Consider the following 16,181-nt stretch of genomic DNA (forward strand, 5'->3'; position numbering starts at 1 on the left):
TACTGGCTGCTTAATTTGTACACTGCAATTTAGATTTCAGTTTGAACACACCCCACCCAAATATAATCTCTCTGCACATGTTACATCTGCCCCACACGCAGTGCAGCATAGTTTTGCCCAATTGCTAATTTTGGGGGGTTTGCTAACAAACCTGAATAAGGCCCTAGGTCTGCTGTCTCTGGTGACCATCCACTGTACATTGGAAAGTAATTTACCAGCTTCATTCCTTACTGTAATGTAAATATCTGTTAAATATAGGACAGTTAGGAAAGTGGACCTTGCCACAACAATAATAACATGCATCCCATTTCCAATAAATATGTGTTTTATGTAACAAGATCATGAAACAAAAATATTTAATTTACACTTTAAGATGTTCTACATTATGTGCTGGATAATGAGAATTATTACATTTAAATCAATAGTATTATAAATTCCTGTTCTGCAGCATGTTAATAATTGGATTGGTAGAAGAGAAGATTGCCAATTTATCCACATGAGCAAATGCAAAGTATCACAACTTTGATAGTTCTCTTCTTTTTTTTTTTAACAGCTAAGCATTGCCTAAAGTGATATCTAGACAGCTAAGTGTTGTCCATGCATGTTCTAGGAGTAGGTTCTACATGATACACTAGAGTGATATCTAAAAAGATGAACTTTGTTAATATATATTCTAGAACACAGGTTCTCAAAGTCGGTCCTCAGGACCCCACACGGTGCATGTTTTCCAGGTCTCCTCACAGAATCACAAGTGAAATAATTAGCTCCACCTGCGACCTTTTAAAATGTGTCAGTGAGTAATTAATACACCTGTGCACCTGCTGGGTTACCTGCAAAACATGCACTGTGTGGGGTCCTGAGGACCGAGTTTGAGAACCTGTGTTCTAGAAGAAGGTTCTACATGTTCTAGGAGAAGGTTCTACATGAGCCTCTACTGTAATATAAAGACAGCTACAGATGGAGCCACACTCAACTAGTGAGGCTCCATCGGAGAAGTGCACTCCCGGCAGGACTAGGCGATCCAGCACCTAGCTCCGCCACAGGAGTGCACAGAGACACTCCCATTTTAGTGAATGGGGCACGTGCATGTCACAGATGCGATGATAGGTGCGCCATGATTAGCGTGGCTCCATCTGTAAGCCTTGTCAATGTGTATTCTAGTAATATGTTCTATATGAACCACTACAGTGATCTCTAGAACACTAAGCTTTGTCAATTCGTGTTATAGGAGTAGACTCTGCATGAGCCACTTGAGGGATATATAGAAAACAAAGATTTGTCAATGTATGTTCTTAGAGAAAGTTCCACATTAGCCACAATTTCCATGGCTGATTGATTTAAGAAGTAATATTTTTTATTGTTACTAAATATTAGTAAATTCACAATAGAAAGTAACAAGTTTTTATCTTGGGTTTTGTACTTATAAATATTTTGACACATATTGCTATCTAGATTCTATGTTAAATTTTAGTCCTTATTCGCTCTGCGTTGAATTCATCTTACAGTATGTGGTCTAGTAATTGGTAACACCTGTTAGAGTGCTATTACACTAACAATGTATTTAATTGTGATACATACAGTATGTGAAATAATTCCTACTATAATGTCATGTTAATAAAATGTTAATAAAATATCCAAAATGACATTTGTAGGAAGTGTTTCTTTAAATCAATTCTGATTTTTCTAGTTATCTAGTCATGGAATTAATGGATGCCAACTTGTGCCAGGTGATTCAGATGGAACTAGATCATGAGCGAATGTCTTACCTGCTGTACCAAATGCTATGTGGAATTAAACATCTTCATTCAGCTGGAATCATACACAGGGTTAGTAATATTATTGCATGGAATTTAGAATTTCTTATTTTGTCTTCTATATCATATATAATTTACAGCTACAGTTCTATGCATGAGTTCAAATAGAGTTGGATTAAATAATAATGATGTTGATGATGAAGTTGTATAAATCTTGAATTTCTTATATGAATAATGGTTATCTCCACCCTTCTTACATAGTGCCAAATCACTTTGACAATTGGTAGGCAAATGATTTGGAAGGGAAAGGCAACATAACACATAGTCATAGTAATTATAGCATTAAATGTAATCTATGGTAAATGGTAGTAATCATCTGTGATAGCTACAATTAAAGGCAAGTACTTTTATACAAGAAAGCATGCTACATGATACTGGCATGAAACACTAAGCTTCATTTCAACGTACAATGCTGCTCTAAGTTACAATTGCTGAAATAAGCTGATTATTGAGACATACAAGCAGGAATAGTAAAAGAAGCAAACTTTCACATGCCAATACATGAATGCCTATCAGATACTGAGTTTAGTGGTGACATGAGGCGTATTTTGAGATATTTGTAGAAAAATAAAGGGGGGGGGGGGCAACTAGGATGAAGACTGAGACTCCTTTGTGGTGCACTCATAATGAAATCAATAGGTTCAAATTTAACTTATAATTAAATATCTTGAAAACATAATACCCTGTAAAGCAGAAATACTTTTATGTTTAGGAGACACTCTGGTACTTGGGTTCCTCCTGAAGAGAACAAAGAGGGATCCTGTCTTAAGGTAGACAGCACTTAAGTCAACACTCATTAGGTCAACCACTATTGGTCAACATGCATTATGTCGACATGGTCACTAGGTCGACATGATCACTAGGTTGACATGGACATTCACTTTTTTTACTTTTTCATACTTTACGGTCCACGTGAACTATGACTGGGAATTGTAACCTGTGCCGAGTGCAGCGGTAGCGGAGCAAGGTACCTTGCCCGATGCATGGCGAGTGAAGCAAGCCATGTGAGGGAATACGGTGCACTAATTGGGGTTCCCGGTCACTTTACAAACGTAAACGACACCAAAATTTTTCCAAAAACTCATGTCGACTTTTTCCCATGTCGACCTTGCTCACGTCGACATAATGACCATGTTGACCTATTTCAGGTGTCGACCTAGTCACTATCAACCAATAGTGGTCTACCTAATGACTATCGACCTAGTTACTGTCGACCCTATGATCTACACCCCTTAGAGAAAGGCTGCTATCAAAATATTAGTATCAACCTAGATAGGTATTTGCAGAGTTATGTTTCTTGAGCGTGCTACGTTGGTAATGTCAGACACATTAATATGAATAACATGGAACATGTACAGAAGATTCTGCTTTATACACCTTTACTAACACATTCCCATTTCCGATGCAGGATTTAAAACCAAGTAATATTGTTGTGAAATCAGACTGCACCTTGAAGATTCTTGACTTTGGATTGGCAAGGACTGCTGGCACTAGCTTCATGATGACCCCATATGTAGTAACACGTTATTACAGAGCACCAGAAGTCATTCTTGGAATGGGATACAAGGAAAATGGTAGGCTGTGCCCTAGACACAGTCTGTTGGTAAATGAAGGGAATGTAGGAAATAGACAAGTAGACTGAGAAATAGTGAGCACTGATCTCCTATAAGAAGTTATTTTCAGGAATAGAGTACCTTTAACACCTTCAGGTGTTAGGAGGGCATGAGTCAAAATAAATTCATGTTGGGGTTCATCATGGGGTAAGAGTATATGATATTGCAAAACATATGAAACTCTGTTGTGTGGTAACAGCACTAGCAGAAGATTGTACATTGCAAGAGAGCAGCAATGCGCTATTCTTATTTTAGTGCACGGGATTACTACAATTCTCTGTCTTTGAAATACTCCTATATACCACTAAATGCCAATTAATTTTGTTAATTGCATTACATGCCACCCTAGATATAATGTACATTTTGACTGACAGTACAAAGAGAGAGATCTTATCTTTAGTTTGGTAAGGTTAATTACTGTAAAAAAAAAAATTTAGACCACTAAATGGCCTGCTGTATGTAGCAGGCCAGTACATTTGTTATGTATATCCATGAATGAATGGAAAAAAATAAAATAAAAAATAATATATATATATATATATATATATATTCAATGGAATTTTCATATGTGGTAATATAAGATATATATATATATATTTTTTTTTTTTTATTTATTTTTTTTTTATTTTATTTTTTCAAATGTGTGAGGGTTTAGGACAATAAATGAATTGGTTGTCTAACTGCTCACCACAGCTGTATTTGTTATATTATGAATAATACATAACATCAATTAAAACACAGAAACTGAAGGTAGAAAAAAGAGCACTCTCCTTCCACTTCCATTCCTCAGCCTGTAATATCTTCTAAACAGAAGGTCAAAACAGTTTTAAAGAACTGTAACACAGGTTGGGATTACATGAGTATGCAGAATGTATAGACATAACTGAGAATAACACAATTTATACAGTATGCCATCTTGTTTCTCATTGTCATATTGTCAGCTGACTAATTCATGTCCCTGTAATTCATGCAAAAACACTTATATATATTTTATGCATTTTGAGTTGAATGTATCTTTACATATAGCATATACTGTTGTGGTGCACAGAAATGTGGTCATCATCATCATCATCAATTTGGGCACTGGCACCCTGTCTATTGGACATACCTCCTAAAAGCTGTCTCTGGAAGTATCTGTAGGGGGTGTGGTTGACTTGTGCTTCCGCACCCTGACTGTACTGAACTTGCAATCTCACATGCATATCCAAGTGCAAATGGGCCCACGTATAAGATATATACTCAAATCAAATTATGGGCCTAAGTTGTGTGCATGAGCAATGCACCACAATTTACGCAAGTTGATTTTTTTATTTGACATAAATGTACTCATGTCCAACTCTAAACCAGGTCCATAGTACATTTACTTGGGACATTTGTCTGCATTGGCCCTTTGTAGTGCAGCAAATTACAATTAAGTTTGCAACTATTTCAGTAACCATTGACATGTCCTCATATTGTTTTGGTTTTATAGATTCATATGAATTTTATCATTTTATTTATTATACTTTGTTCTCCTTGTACAATTTATTTTGTTTCACTTTTTTACTTTCATGCCATTAATATTTTGAGCACAGTAATCAGATATTAGATGAAAAAATAATTTCAACAAAGCTGCTCTGATCTTCCCATCGCAACACTCTAAGTCTTTTTTTTAATTCTAATAGCATCAGTTATAATTAATTCAGAGAATGGCATGTCTTCATTACAGTCTTTTCACATTCATCATTTTACAGTAGCTTTTTGTTTTCACTGTCATTTTCATTATTTCTTGTCCTATCTTATCCCCGCAAAAAATGGTGAACTGCTCAATCAGATAGTGATGTTACTCAGGTGCTAAAAGGGAGGGGTAATTCTGTGTAGGAAAAAACAATGGTTCCCTAATGCACACTGAGTGAATAATATTCCTACATAATAGTCAGATAATACGGAGATCTTGGTTGCGTATATCTGCAGATATAGGGTTAAGCCCCCAGGCCGATCGACAAGGCTTCTCCGTCACTGTGGGTCCCTAATATTAGGTATGGGTCCGGGGTGCAGGACCCCATAACGTCGGCACAGGTCGGCTACCCCAGGTCGGCACACAGGTGAGAGTTAATAGGGTTAATAAGAAGCACAGAAGTGCTATGTAAGTGGTGTGATTAAAATAATACAAAAATATATACAAAGTGATAGGGAAACTCATAAGTGTTAATAAAGTGTTAGGGTGTGCATTAATATTATTCACTCAGTGTGCATTAGGGAACCATTGCTTTTTCCCATCTTATCCCCACCTGTACAATTGCAAGGTACCATTTAAAAGATGCTCAGCTATTTGCTAAAATGGGTATTTGTGTTAGCAATAATAAGAATTTACTTACCGATAATTCTATTTCTCGGAGTCCGTAGTGGATGCTGGGGTTCCTGAAAGGACCAGGGGGATAGCGGCTCCGCAGGAGACAGGGCACAAAAAGTAAAGCTTTAGGATCAGGTGGTGTGCACTGGCTCCTCCCCCTATGACCCTCCTCCAAGCCTCAGTTAGGATACTGTGCCCGGACGAGCGTACACAATAAGGAAGGATTTTGAATCCCGGGTAAGACTCATACCAGCCACAGCAATCACACTGTACAACCTGTGATCTGAACCCAGTTAACAGTATGATAACAGCGGAGCCTCTGAAAAGATGGCTCACAACAATAATAACCCGATTTTTGTAACTATGTACAAGTATTGCAGATAATCCGCACTTGGGATGGGCGCCCAGCATCCACTACGGACTCCGAGAAATAGAATTATCGGTAAGTAAATTCTTATTTTCTCTATCGTCCTAGTGGATGCTGGGGTTCCTGAAAGGACCATGGGGATAATACCAAAGCTCCCAAACGGGCGGGAGAGTGCGGATGACTCTGCAGCACCGAATGAGAGAACTCCAGGTCCTCCTTAGCCAGGGTATCAAATTTGTAGGATTTTACCAACGTGTTTGCCCCTGACTAAATAGCCGCTCGGCAAAGTTGTAAAGCCGAGACCCCTCGGGCAGCCGCCCAAGATAAGCCCACCTTCCTTGTGGAATGGGCATTTACATATTTTGGCTGTGGCAGGCCTGCCACAGAATGTGCAAGCTGAATTGTATTACACATCCAACTAGCAATAGTCTGCTTAGAAGCAAGAGCACCCAGTTTGTTGGGTGCATACAGGATAACAGCAAGTCAGTTTTCCTGACTCCAGCCGTCCTGGAACCTATATTTACAGGGCCCTGACAACATCTAGCAACCTGGAGTCCTCCAAGTCCCTAGTAGGCGCAAGGCACCAAAATAAGCTGGTTCAGGTGAAACACTGACACCACCTTAGGGAGAGAACTGGGGACGAGTCCGCAGCTCTGCCCTGTCCAAATGGACAACCAGATATGGGCTTTTTTGAGAAAAAAACCACCAATTTGACACTCGCCTGGTCCAGGCCAGGGCCAAGAGCATGGTCACTTTTCATGTGAGATGCTTCAAATCCACAGATTTGACTGGTTTTAAACCAATGTGATTTGAGGAATCCCAGAACTACGTTGAGATCCCACAGTGCCACTGGAGGCACAAAAGGGGGTTGTATATGCAATACTCCCTTGACAAACTTCTGGACTTCAGGAACTGAAGCCACTTCTTTCTGGAAGAAAATCGACAGGGCCGAAATTTGAACCTTAATGGACCCCAATTTGAGGCCCATAGACACTCCTGTTTGCAGGAAATGCAGGAATCGACCGAGTTGAAATTTCTTCATGGGGCCTTTCTGGCCTCACACCACGCAACATATTTTTGCCACATGTGGTGATAATGTTGTGCGGTCACCTCCTTTCTGGCTTTGACCAGGGTAGGAATGACCTCTTCCGGAATGCCTTTTTCCCTTAGGATCCGGCGTTCCACCGCCATGCCTTCAAACGCAGCTGCGGTAAGTCTTGGAACAGACATGGTACTTGCTGAAACAAGTCCCTTCTTAGCGGCAGAGGCCATAAGTCCTCTGTGAGCATCTCTTGAAGTTCCGGGTACCAAGTCCTTCTTGGCCAATCCGGAGCCATGAGTATAGTTCTTACTCCTCTACGTCTTATAAGTCTCAGTACCTGAGGTATGAGAAGCAGAGGATGGAACACATACACCGACTGGTACATCCATGGTGTTACCAGAACGTCCACAGCTATTGCCTGAGGGTCTCTTAACCTGGCGCAATACCTGTCCCGTTTTTTGTTCAGACGGGACGCCATCATGTCCACCTTTGGTATTTCCCAACGGTTTACAATCATGTGGAAAACTTCCCGATGAAGTTTCCACTCTGCCGGGTGGAGGTCGTGCCTGCTGAGGAAGTCTGCTTCCCAGTTTCCATTCCCGGAATGAAACACTGCTGACAGTGCTATCACATGATTTTCCGCCCAGCGAAAAGTCCTTGCAGTTTTTGCCATTGCCCTCCTGCTTCTTGTGCCGCCCTGTCTATTTACGTGGGCGACTGCCGTGATGTTTTTCCCACTGGATCAATACCGGCTGACCTTGAAGCAGAGGTCTTGCTAAGCTTAGAGTATTATAAATTTACCCTTAGCTCCAGTATATTTATGTGGAGAAAAGTCTCCAGACTTGATCACACTCCCTGGAAATTTTTTCCTTGTGTGACTGCTCCCCAGCCTCTCGGGCTGGCCTCCGTGGTCACCAGCATCCAATCCTGAATGCCGAATCTGCGGCCCTCTAGAAGATGAGCACTCTGTAACCACCACAGGAGAGACACCCTTGTCCTTGGATATAGGGTTATCCGCTGATGCATCTGAAGATGCGATCCGGACCATTTGTCCAGCAGATCCCACTGAAAAATTCTTGCGTGAAATCTGCCGAATGGAATTGCTTCGTAGGAAGTCACCATCTTTACCAGGACCCTTGTGCAATGATGCACTGATTTTAGGAGGTTCCTGACTAGCTCGGATAACTCCCTGGCTTTCTCTTCCGGGAGAAACACCTTTTTCTGGACTGTGTCCAGAATCATCCCTAGGCACAGCAGACTTGTCGTCGGGATCAGCTGCGATTTTGGAATATTTAGAATCCACCTGTGCTGTTGTAGCAGTATCCGAGATAGTGCTACTCCGACCTCCAACTGTTCCCTGGACTTTTATCAGGAGATCGTCCAAGTAAGGGATAATTAAGACGCCTTTTCTTCGAAGAAGAATCATCATTTCGGCCATTACCTTGGTAAAGACCCGGGGTGCCGTGGACAATCCAAACGGCAGCGTCTGAAACTGATAGTGACAGTTCTGTACCACGAACCTGAGGTACCCTTAGTGAGAAGGGCAAATTTTGGACATGGAGGTAAGCATCCCTGATGTCTCGGGACACTATATAGTCCCCTTCTTCCTGGTTCGTTATCACTGCTCTGAGTGACTCCATCTTGATTTGAACCTTTGTAAGTGTTCAAATTTTTTTAGATTTAGAATAGGTCTCACCTAGCCTTCTGGCTTCAGTACCACAATATAATGTGGAATAATACCCCTTTTCTTGTTGTAGGAGGGGTAATTTGATTATCACCTGCTGGGAATACAGCTTGTGAATTGTTTCCCATACTGCCTCCTTGTCGGAGGGAGACCTTGGTAAACCAGACTTCAGGAGCCTGCGAAGGGGAAACGTCTCGACATTCCAATCTGTACCCCTGGGATACTACATGTAGGATCCAGGGGTCCTGTCCGGTCCCAGCGTCATGCTGAGAGCTTGGCAGAAGCGGTGGAACGCTTCTGTTCCTGGGAATGGGCTGCCTGCTGCAGTCTTCTTCCCTTTCCTCTATCCCTGGGCAGATATGACTCTTATAGGGACGAAAGGACTGAGGCTGAAAAGACGGTGTCTTTTTCTGCAGAGATGTGACTTAGGGTAAAAACGGTGGATTTTCCAGCAGTTGCCGTGGCCACCAGGTCCGATGGACCGACCCCAAATAACTCCTCTTCCTTTATACGGCACTACACCTTTGTGCCGTTTGGAATCTGCATCACCTGACCACTGTCGTGTCCATAAACATCTTCTGGCAGATATGGACATCGCACTTACTCTTGATGCCAGAGTGCAAATATCCCTCTGTGCATCTCGCATATATAGAAAATGCATCCTTTAAATGCTCTATAGTCAATAAAATACTGTCCCTGTCAAGGGTATCAATATTTTTAGTCAGGGACTCCGACCAAGCCACCCCAGCTCTGCACATCCAGGCTGAGGCGATCGCTGGTCGCAGTATAACACCAGTATGTGTGTATATACTTTTTATGATATTTTCCAGCCTCCTGTCAGCTGGCTCCTTGAGGACGGCCCTATCTATAGACGGTACCGCCACTTGTTTTGATAAGCGTGTGAGCGCCTTATCCACCCTAAGGGGTGTTTCCCAACGCGCCCTAACTTCTGGCGGGAAAGGGTATACCGCCCATAATTTTCTATCGGGGGGAACCCACGCATCATCACACACTTCATTTAATTTATCTGATTCAGGAAAAACTACGGTAGTTTTTTCACATCCCACATAATACCCTCTTTTGTGGTACTTGTAGTATCAGAAATATGTAACACCTCCTTCATTGCCCTTAACGTGTGGCCCTAATAAGGAATACGTTTGTTTATTCACCGTCGACACTGGATTCAGTGTCCGTGTCTGTGTCTGTGTCGACCGACTAAAGTAAACGGGCGTTTTAAAACCCCTGACGGTGTTTCTGAGACGTCTGGACCGGTACTAATTGTTTGTCGGCCGTCTCATGTCGTCAACCGACCTTGCAGCGTGTTGACATTATCACGTAATTCCCTAAATAAGCCATCCATTCCGGTGTCGACTCCCTAGAGAGTGACATCACCATTACAGGCAATTGCTCCGCCTCCTCACCAACATCGTCCTCATACATGTCGACACACACGTACCGACACACAGCACACACACAGGGAATGCTCTGATAGAGGACAGGACCCACTAGCCCTTTGGAGAGACAGAGGGAGAGTTTGCCAGCACACACCAAAAACGCTATAATTATATAGGGACAACCTTATATAAGTGTTTTCCCTTATAGCATCTTTTATATATTTCTAACGCCAAATTAGTGCCCCCCCTCTCTGTTTTAACCCTGTTTCTGTAGTGCAGTGCAGGGGAGAGCCTGGGAGCCTTCCCTCCAGCCTTTCTGTGAGGGAAAATGGCGCTGTGTGCTGAGGAGATAGGCCCCGCCCCTTTTTCGGCGGGCTCGTCTCCCGCTCTTTAATGGATTCTGGCAGGGGTTAAATATCTCCATATAGCCCCCGGAGGCTATATGTGAGGTATTTTTAGCCAAAAAAGGTTTTCATTTGCCTCCCAGGGCGCCCCCCTCCCAGCGCCCTGCACCCTCAGTGACTGCCGTGTGAAGTGTGCTGAGAGGAAAATGGCGCACAGCTGCAGTGCTGTGCGCTACCTTAAGAAGACTGAGGAGTCTTCTGCCGCCGATTCTGGACCTCTTCTTGTTTCAGCATCTGCAAGGGGGCCGGCGGCGAGGCTCCGGTGACCATCCAGGCTGTACCTGTGATCGTCCCTCTGGAGCTAATGTCCAGTAGCCAAGAAGCCAATCCATCCTGCACGCAGGTGAGTTCACTTCTTCTCCCCTAAGTCCCTCGTTGCAGTGATCCTGTTGCCAGCAGGACTCACTGTAAAATAAAAAAAACCTAAGCTAAACTTTTCTAAGCAGCTCTTTAGGAGAGCCACCTAGATTGCACCCTTCTCGGCCGGGCACAAAAATCTAACTGAGGCTTGGAGGAGGGTCATAGGGGGAGGAGCCAGTGCACACCACCTGATCCTAAAGCTTTACTTTTTGTGCCCTGTCTCCTGCGGAGCCGCTATCCCCCTGGTCCTTTCAGGAACCCCAGCATCCACTAGGACGATAGAGAAATTGCTTTTATTTAAGCTGCTACTTTTGCTACATTTATTTGCCTTTTTATTGTGAGTAAAATTCAGCTGGGATATTTAGGAAACAGTGCTGAACAGGGGAAAAAGGTGTTAGAAACCATAGCAACCACATTCTAACTCATTTTTATAGTAGTACCTAGAACATTTAAGCACATCCTGGCAGGCTGCTATGGCTTCTAACACTTTTAGAAGTGCATAATTTTTCACAGTGGTTCCCAAATATGCTTCTTTTTTTATATGAATGAATCAATAGGTTGAACTCGATAGACAAATTGTCTTTTTTCAACTTCAGAAACTATGTTACTATGGGGGGGGGGGGATAACAGGAGTTGTGCTCTCTTACATCCATGCTTTACAAATTGACCTTCCTAGCTAACTTTGCCTTTTCCTCTTTCCACATCTTAATGGCCTTGTTTCTGCACTTCTAGTGGATATTTGGTCTGTGGGATGCATTATGGGAGAAATGGTCCGCCACAAGATCCTCTTTCCAGGAAGGGACTGTATCCTTGTACCATTTCGGAGCTTCAGTTTACTTATGGGAACATACCTTCCAACTTACAAAGCTTATACGTCTTATTATTAACCACCATACTATTTTTTGCTGTGCACTAACTCTTCTCATTATTATTTTTATGATGACAGTCAGGAATTATGGCACAGATCAGCATGAGTATAAGACATCTACTTAAAATGATATGTCATTTGCATTGGTGTTATCAAAAACTGATAAGTGCGAGTACTAAACTAAAATATAACCTCTTCCCTATTTGTCAATTTTCTACTAAAAGTAACAAACTTATTATTATCCAACCATCATACAAAAAACAGTAATATGCGCTATATCAATACACTGTATTATATCATATTTATTCATAGCTTTTAATATCATGCTAGTTTTTTGTAATTTGGTCTTGTTTAGTTTTTATTCTTGGCACCAGCTCATAGATTTTTTTTAATGCAAACAATTACTTTATTTACTATGTACATAATATATTTACATTGTAACGTTACAACCACTGGACCATTTGTACGTTTCTAATCCAGACATTTTGTGACAGGTTTGCTTTTGTTACTAACCGGATGGATTGTACCATCATATATACAGCCCCACAACGCACTTATTGCAATTCTGTTACAGAGTAGCACTTCTGACACAAAATCTCTAAGAGTATTTAACTCGCAACCTCTAACACTTTTAAGTTAAGATAACTGCTACGTAGAAAGCATTTTGTTTGCTTTATGATAGTAATGATGATATACATTTTATGGCTAAAACTAATTTGTATTGCAAATAATCACAAGGGAATGTCATTGTTGTAATTTACTATTCTACTCTCCATTATTAGTTTATAATATGTTTCGTGTTGTAGTGGCTTAATACAGAGCTGTCTAACTCATGAGGAACACCTGCCTTATGTAATTGATGCAATTTCATTCTGACTTGCAAAGGGGCATGTATTTACTGTAATATATATATATATATATATATATATATATATATTTATTTATTTTTATATTTTTATTTATATATATATATATATATATATATATACTTTATTTATATTGATTGATATAGATATAGATATATATATATATATATATATATATATATACATACCTCGTCAGTTAGACAGCAACTATTATGCATAGCTAAATTAAAAATACTTATATTCCTGTTTCTCACTTTTCATTAACTCTACATCATTCACCTAATGCCTCTAGTAATACATGTGCATGGACAGGAAAAGGGATTGATGGATGTCAGAGATGTAACACAAGTGATTGTGCATGCCCTTGTGCAATAACTAAGATACAATATTGATCCTGTATTGCAGTTTGGCTTGGATAATAGATTGTCTAAAGTCACCTTGATATAACATCTGATAAGGTTACTCACTGTAACTTGCCCTCATTACAATTGCCCAGACTACATCATTATGCTGCTTGTTGGTTTATATTACCTTGTCCCAAATTATATAACCATGGGACTCACATATAGCAGCTATATATATTTGGAGAGCTTTCTAAAGTGCTTTGCCGCTAGACAGCATTATGGCTGAAGTACGTCTTATTTACTGGTCCTGGTTTATTGAGTGTTCCTCAGATGAACAGTATTACTCTCTAACATTTTCTTCTTCAGCAGGTCACAGAAAGCGTTACCCCTGTTTTTCCTGTTCACTCTCAGAGTATCAATCATTCTACAGTCTTCTAGCTTCATTAGTTTTCCTGTAATAGTCACAATCAAAGAGCGCTAGGTTGGAAGGTATGTATAAGTCATAGCAGATAATTAACTAGAGGACAGAAAACTATGACTACCAATTATAGTATAACATATAATGTAACAATACCCATGAAATCTTTATGGTAAACTACTGCTTATTTTATTTTTGGGGTGTTGCATATTGTATTTTTTATTTGTCATGTTATGCTTTGCAAGTTCCCATTACCATACAGGATTGCAGTTAATGAAGACATCATGCCTGCACAGATGCGACCTCTTGGTTACCGCATTGATGCTCACAGCTTGGCTTACTTATGTGTTCCATTAGCAAGTGCATTTGATTCTGAGTTCCACTCTGTGAAATTGTATGACCGTTTCTCTCATCTTGTATTCCTTCTAATGCTATAATTTCACCATCACTAAGACATGCTTCTGCACATTTTACTCTTACATTTTAAATGTAGGGGATATATTTATAGAGAGGTAGTCAAGTGTTCCATTATGCTGTTGTGCTGGTACTAAAAGGGTGTTTGGGAACAGCTTCTGCAAACTGCACATTGTACAAGTCCTTTTTCATACTGAAGCTTTAATTCCATAGAAATAGAAGGCTTCTCAGAAGTCTCAGGACATGGGCTGAGTTTCAGACAGGCGTGACATTTATCACCTACCTGTTGTACAGTAACTGCTTACTGCATTTAAACCCTTTAATAAAGGGGTTGTCCTTTTTATTCTAAATACTTTTTGTCTTCTCGACCAGCCACTCATGCCGGAAAAGTGAATTAAAGAGCCAAATGCAGGGAAAATTGTGATGGCGCATTTAGCCTCCTTTTCCCACAATATTGCTCATAATCTGTACTTTTAAAGGAGGCTGCAATGTTTGATGCTAAGAATTGTCCTCAAGGTAATGTAGAAGAGAAAATAACAAGATGATTTGCTGAGCTGGGGAGGTGCAGACACCAATCCTGCTCTCCATGGAGCCCTGCACGTGAGCTGTACATTTTGAGCAAACAGCACAATCATTTTAACAGCATGGTCTTAACTGCCTCAGTAGTTCCAACAAATCAGTGGCTGATTATTATAAATTATCCTGTGAAGCCCCCTGCTAGTACAACTCTGACCACTGATGTAATCAGATCCACTGGAGAGTGATTCAACCAGAGCTAGATAGAAGAGGAAATTACACACCATAGCAGGGGTCTACTCTCAGGATGACAACAGCTGGTTCTGACAGCAAAAAAAATGTATTTAAAGCATTTTTGGAAAACTAATTACATTGAGCTTTGTTTTAATTTTATTTATTTTTATTTACTTTTTTTTTTTTTAATCTTTTTTTTACTTTCATTGAAATATGCGCTGAAAGCCCAAGACCAGGCTTCCAGCCTCTGGCACATCTGTTGCCTGTGAAGTCGGGTCATGCATGGTCATTTGCAGGCACAGAGGACTGCTAAGTCCAGGGTTACCATTGCCAGGGTGAAACTGTAGGAACTGAGCATCCATCCTGCAGCTGTGTTAATGGTAAGTAGTGGCGATTGAAGATTTTCTATAGGCTGCAATAGAAAATCTTTATTATTGCCACTATTTGATGAATACACCTTTTAGGACACAAGAACTGCTTAGTTTCTTTGCCGTATATTATATTCTTTATTTATACCAGTCACTGTAGGAACCTAGTAGAAATGCTCTGTCATTTTAATGAGTTGTTTCTTCCTATCTGCTCTTTTCTTGCCATAAACAGCATTGGTTTTCAAGAGTAGTTTGTTTCTTATGATTAAGTGAGTTTTTTCTGCTTTGTAATAGAATCAATCTTAAATATTCAAATGTGCTGGATTAAATCCTTATATTTAATTGTCATCCTAAAGCACTGCTAGCCATTCTATATGGAGAATGAAGGCAATTGTAATCAAACATAAAACTAGAAATGATGAACATCCACAATGCTCCCATATAACCTTATTACACTTTATATTCATGTTCTTTTACAATAGGAAAAACAAGTGTGAGGAATTGAGCTGAGAAATGCATAAATCTGCACTTTTCTGCCGCTTGCCGGAAATTATGGATTATGAATATTGATTCCAAGTTGTAATGTGCTCAGTATTCATTAAGTTCTGTGGCAAATTAATTTTCTTGCAAATATGTGTAATATTTAGAACTTTTTCAAGCAGTTCTCAGTTAATGGAACACTTACACTGCAAATACAACTCTGAAAGGGACTAACATTAATTAATAAAAATCCACTTATTACATAAATGTAATTTCAGAAATTAATTTAACCCAGAAGATCGATAGCAATAATTCCACCTGGAATGCAGCTTTTTGCCTTTCGGATATAATAGGCAATTGATTACACTTGAAAAACACATATTTTCTTTTAATGTTTAATAAAAGTAAAAGGGAACTTGACACGTGTAATAAATGATATCTCCTAATTAAATTTTGATTTATTACTATTAAGTTTTATGCTGCCCTAATGTAGAATAATAAATGTACAATAAATGGCACCTTCATATTTAAATGTAAAAAAAGAAAAACAATGTATGGCATACTCATTAGCCTAAATAATAATTTACTAATGGAAACCCTAATAGAAACCTGTATCAGTGTGATACACAACATCCAACCTCCACCACATCCATTTATACAGTA

General features: G+C 40.1%; 1 protein-coding gene across 7 annotated transcripts in view; it reads left to right on the top strand.

Annotated features, from left to right (window-relative positions):
- MAPK10 (mitogen-activated protein kinase 10) overlaps positions 1 to 16,181 on the top strand; it is a 485,680-nt gene that overhangs the window by 303,869 nt on the left and 165,630 nt on the right. For 6 of the 7 annotated variants that reach the window (XM_063919876.1, XM_063919875.1, XM_063919880.1 and 3 more), the window contains 3 exons: positions 1,688 to 1,826; positions 3,223 to 3,388; positions 11,743 to 11,814. In XM_063919876.1, coding sequence (XP_063775946.1) covers positions 1,688 to 1,826; positions 3,223 to 3,388; positions 11,743 to 11,814 — 377 coding nt within the window. The remainder of the gene's footprint in view (positions 1 to 1,687; positions 1,827 to 3,222; positions 3,389 to 11,742; positions 11,815 to 16,181) is intronic. The other variant, XM_063919881.1, reaches the window with a different exon arrangement.

Source organism: Pseudophryne corroboree, chromosome 1 (assembly GCF_028390025.1).
Source record: "Pseudophryne corroboree isolate aPseCor3 chromosome 1, aPseCor3.hap2, whole genome shotgun sequence".
NCBI classification, from domain to species: Eukaryota; Metazoa; Chordata; class Amphibia; order Anura; family Myobatrachidae; genus Pseudophryne; species Pseudophryne corroboree.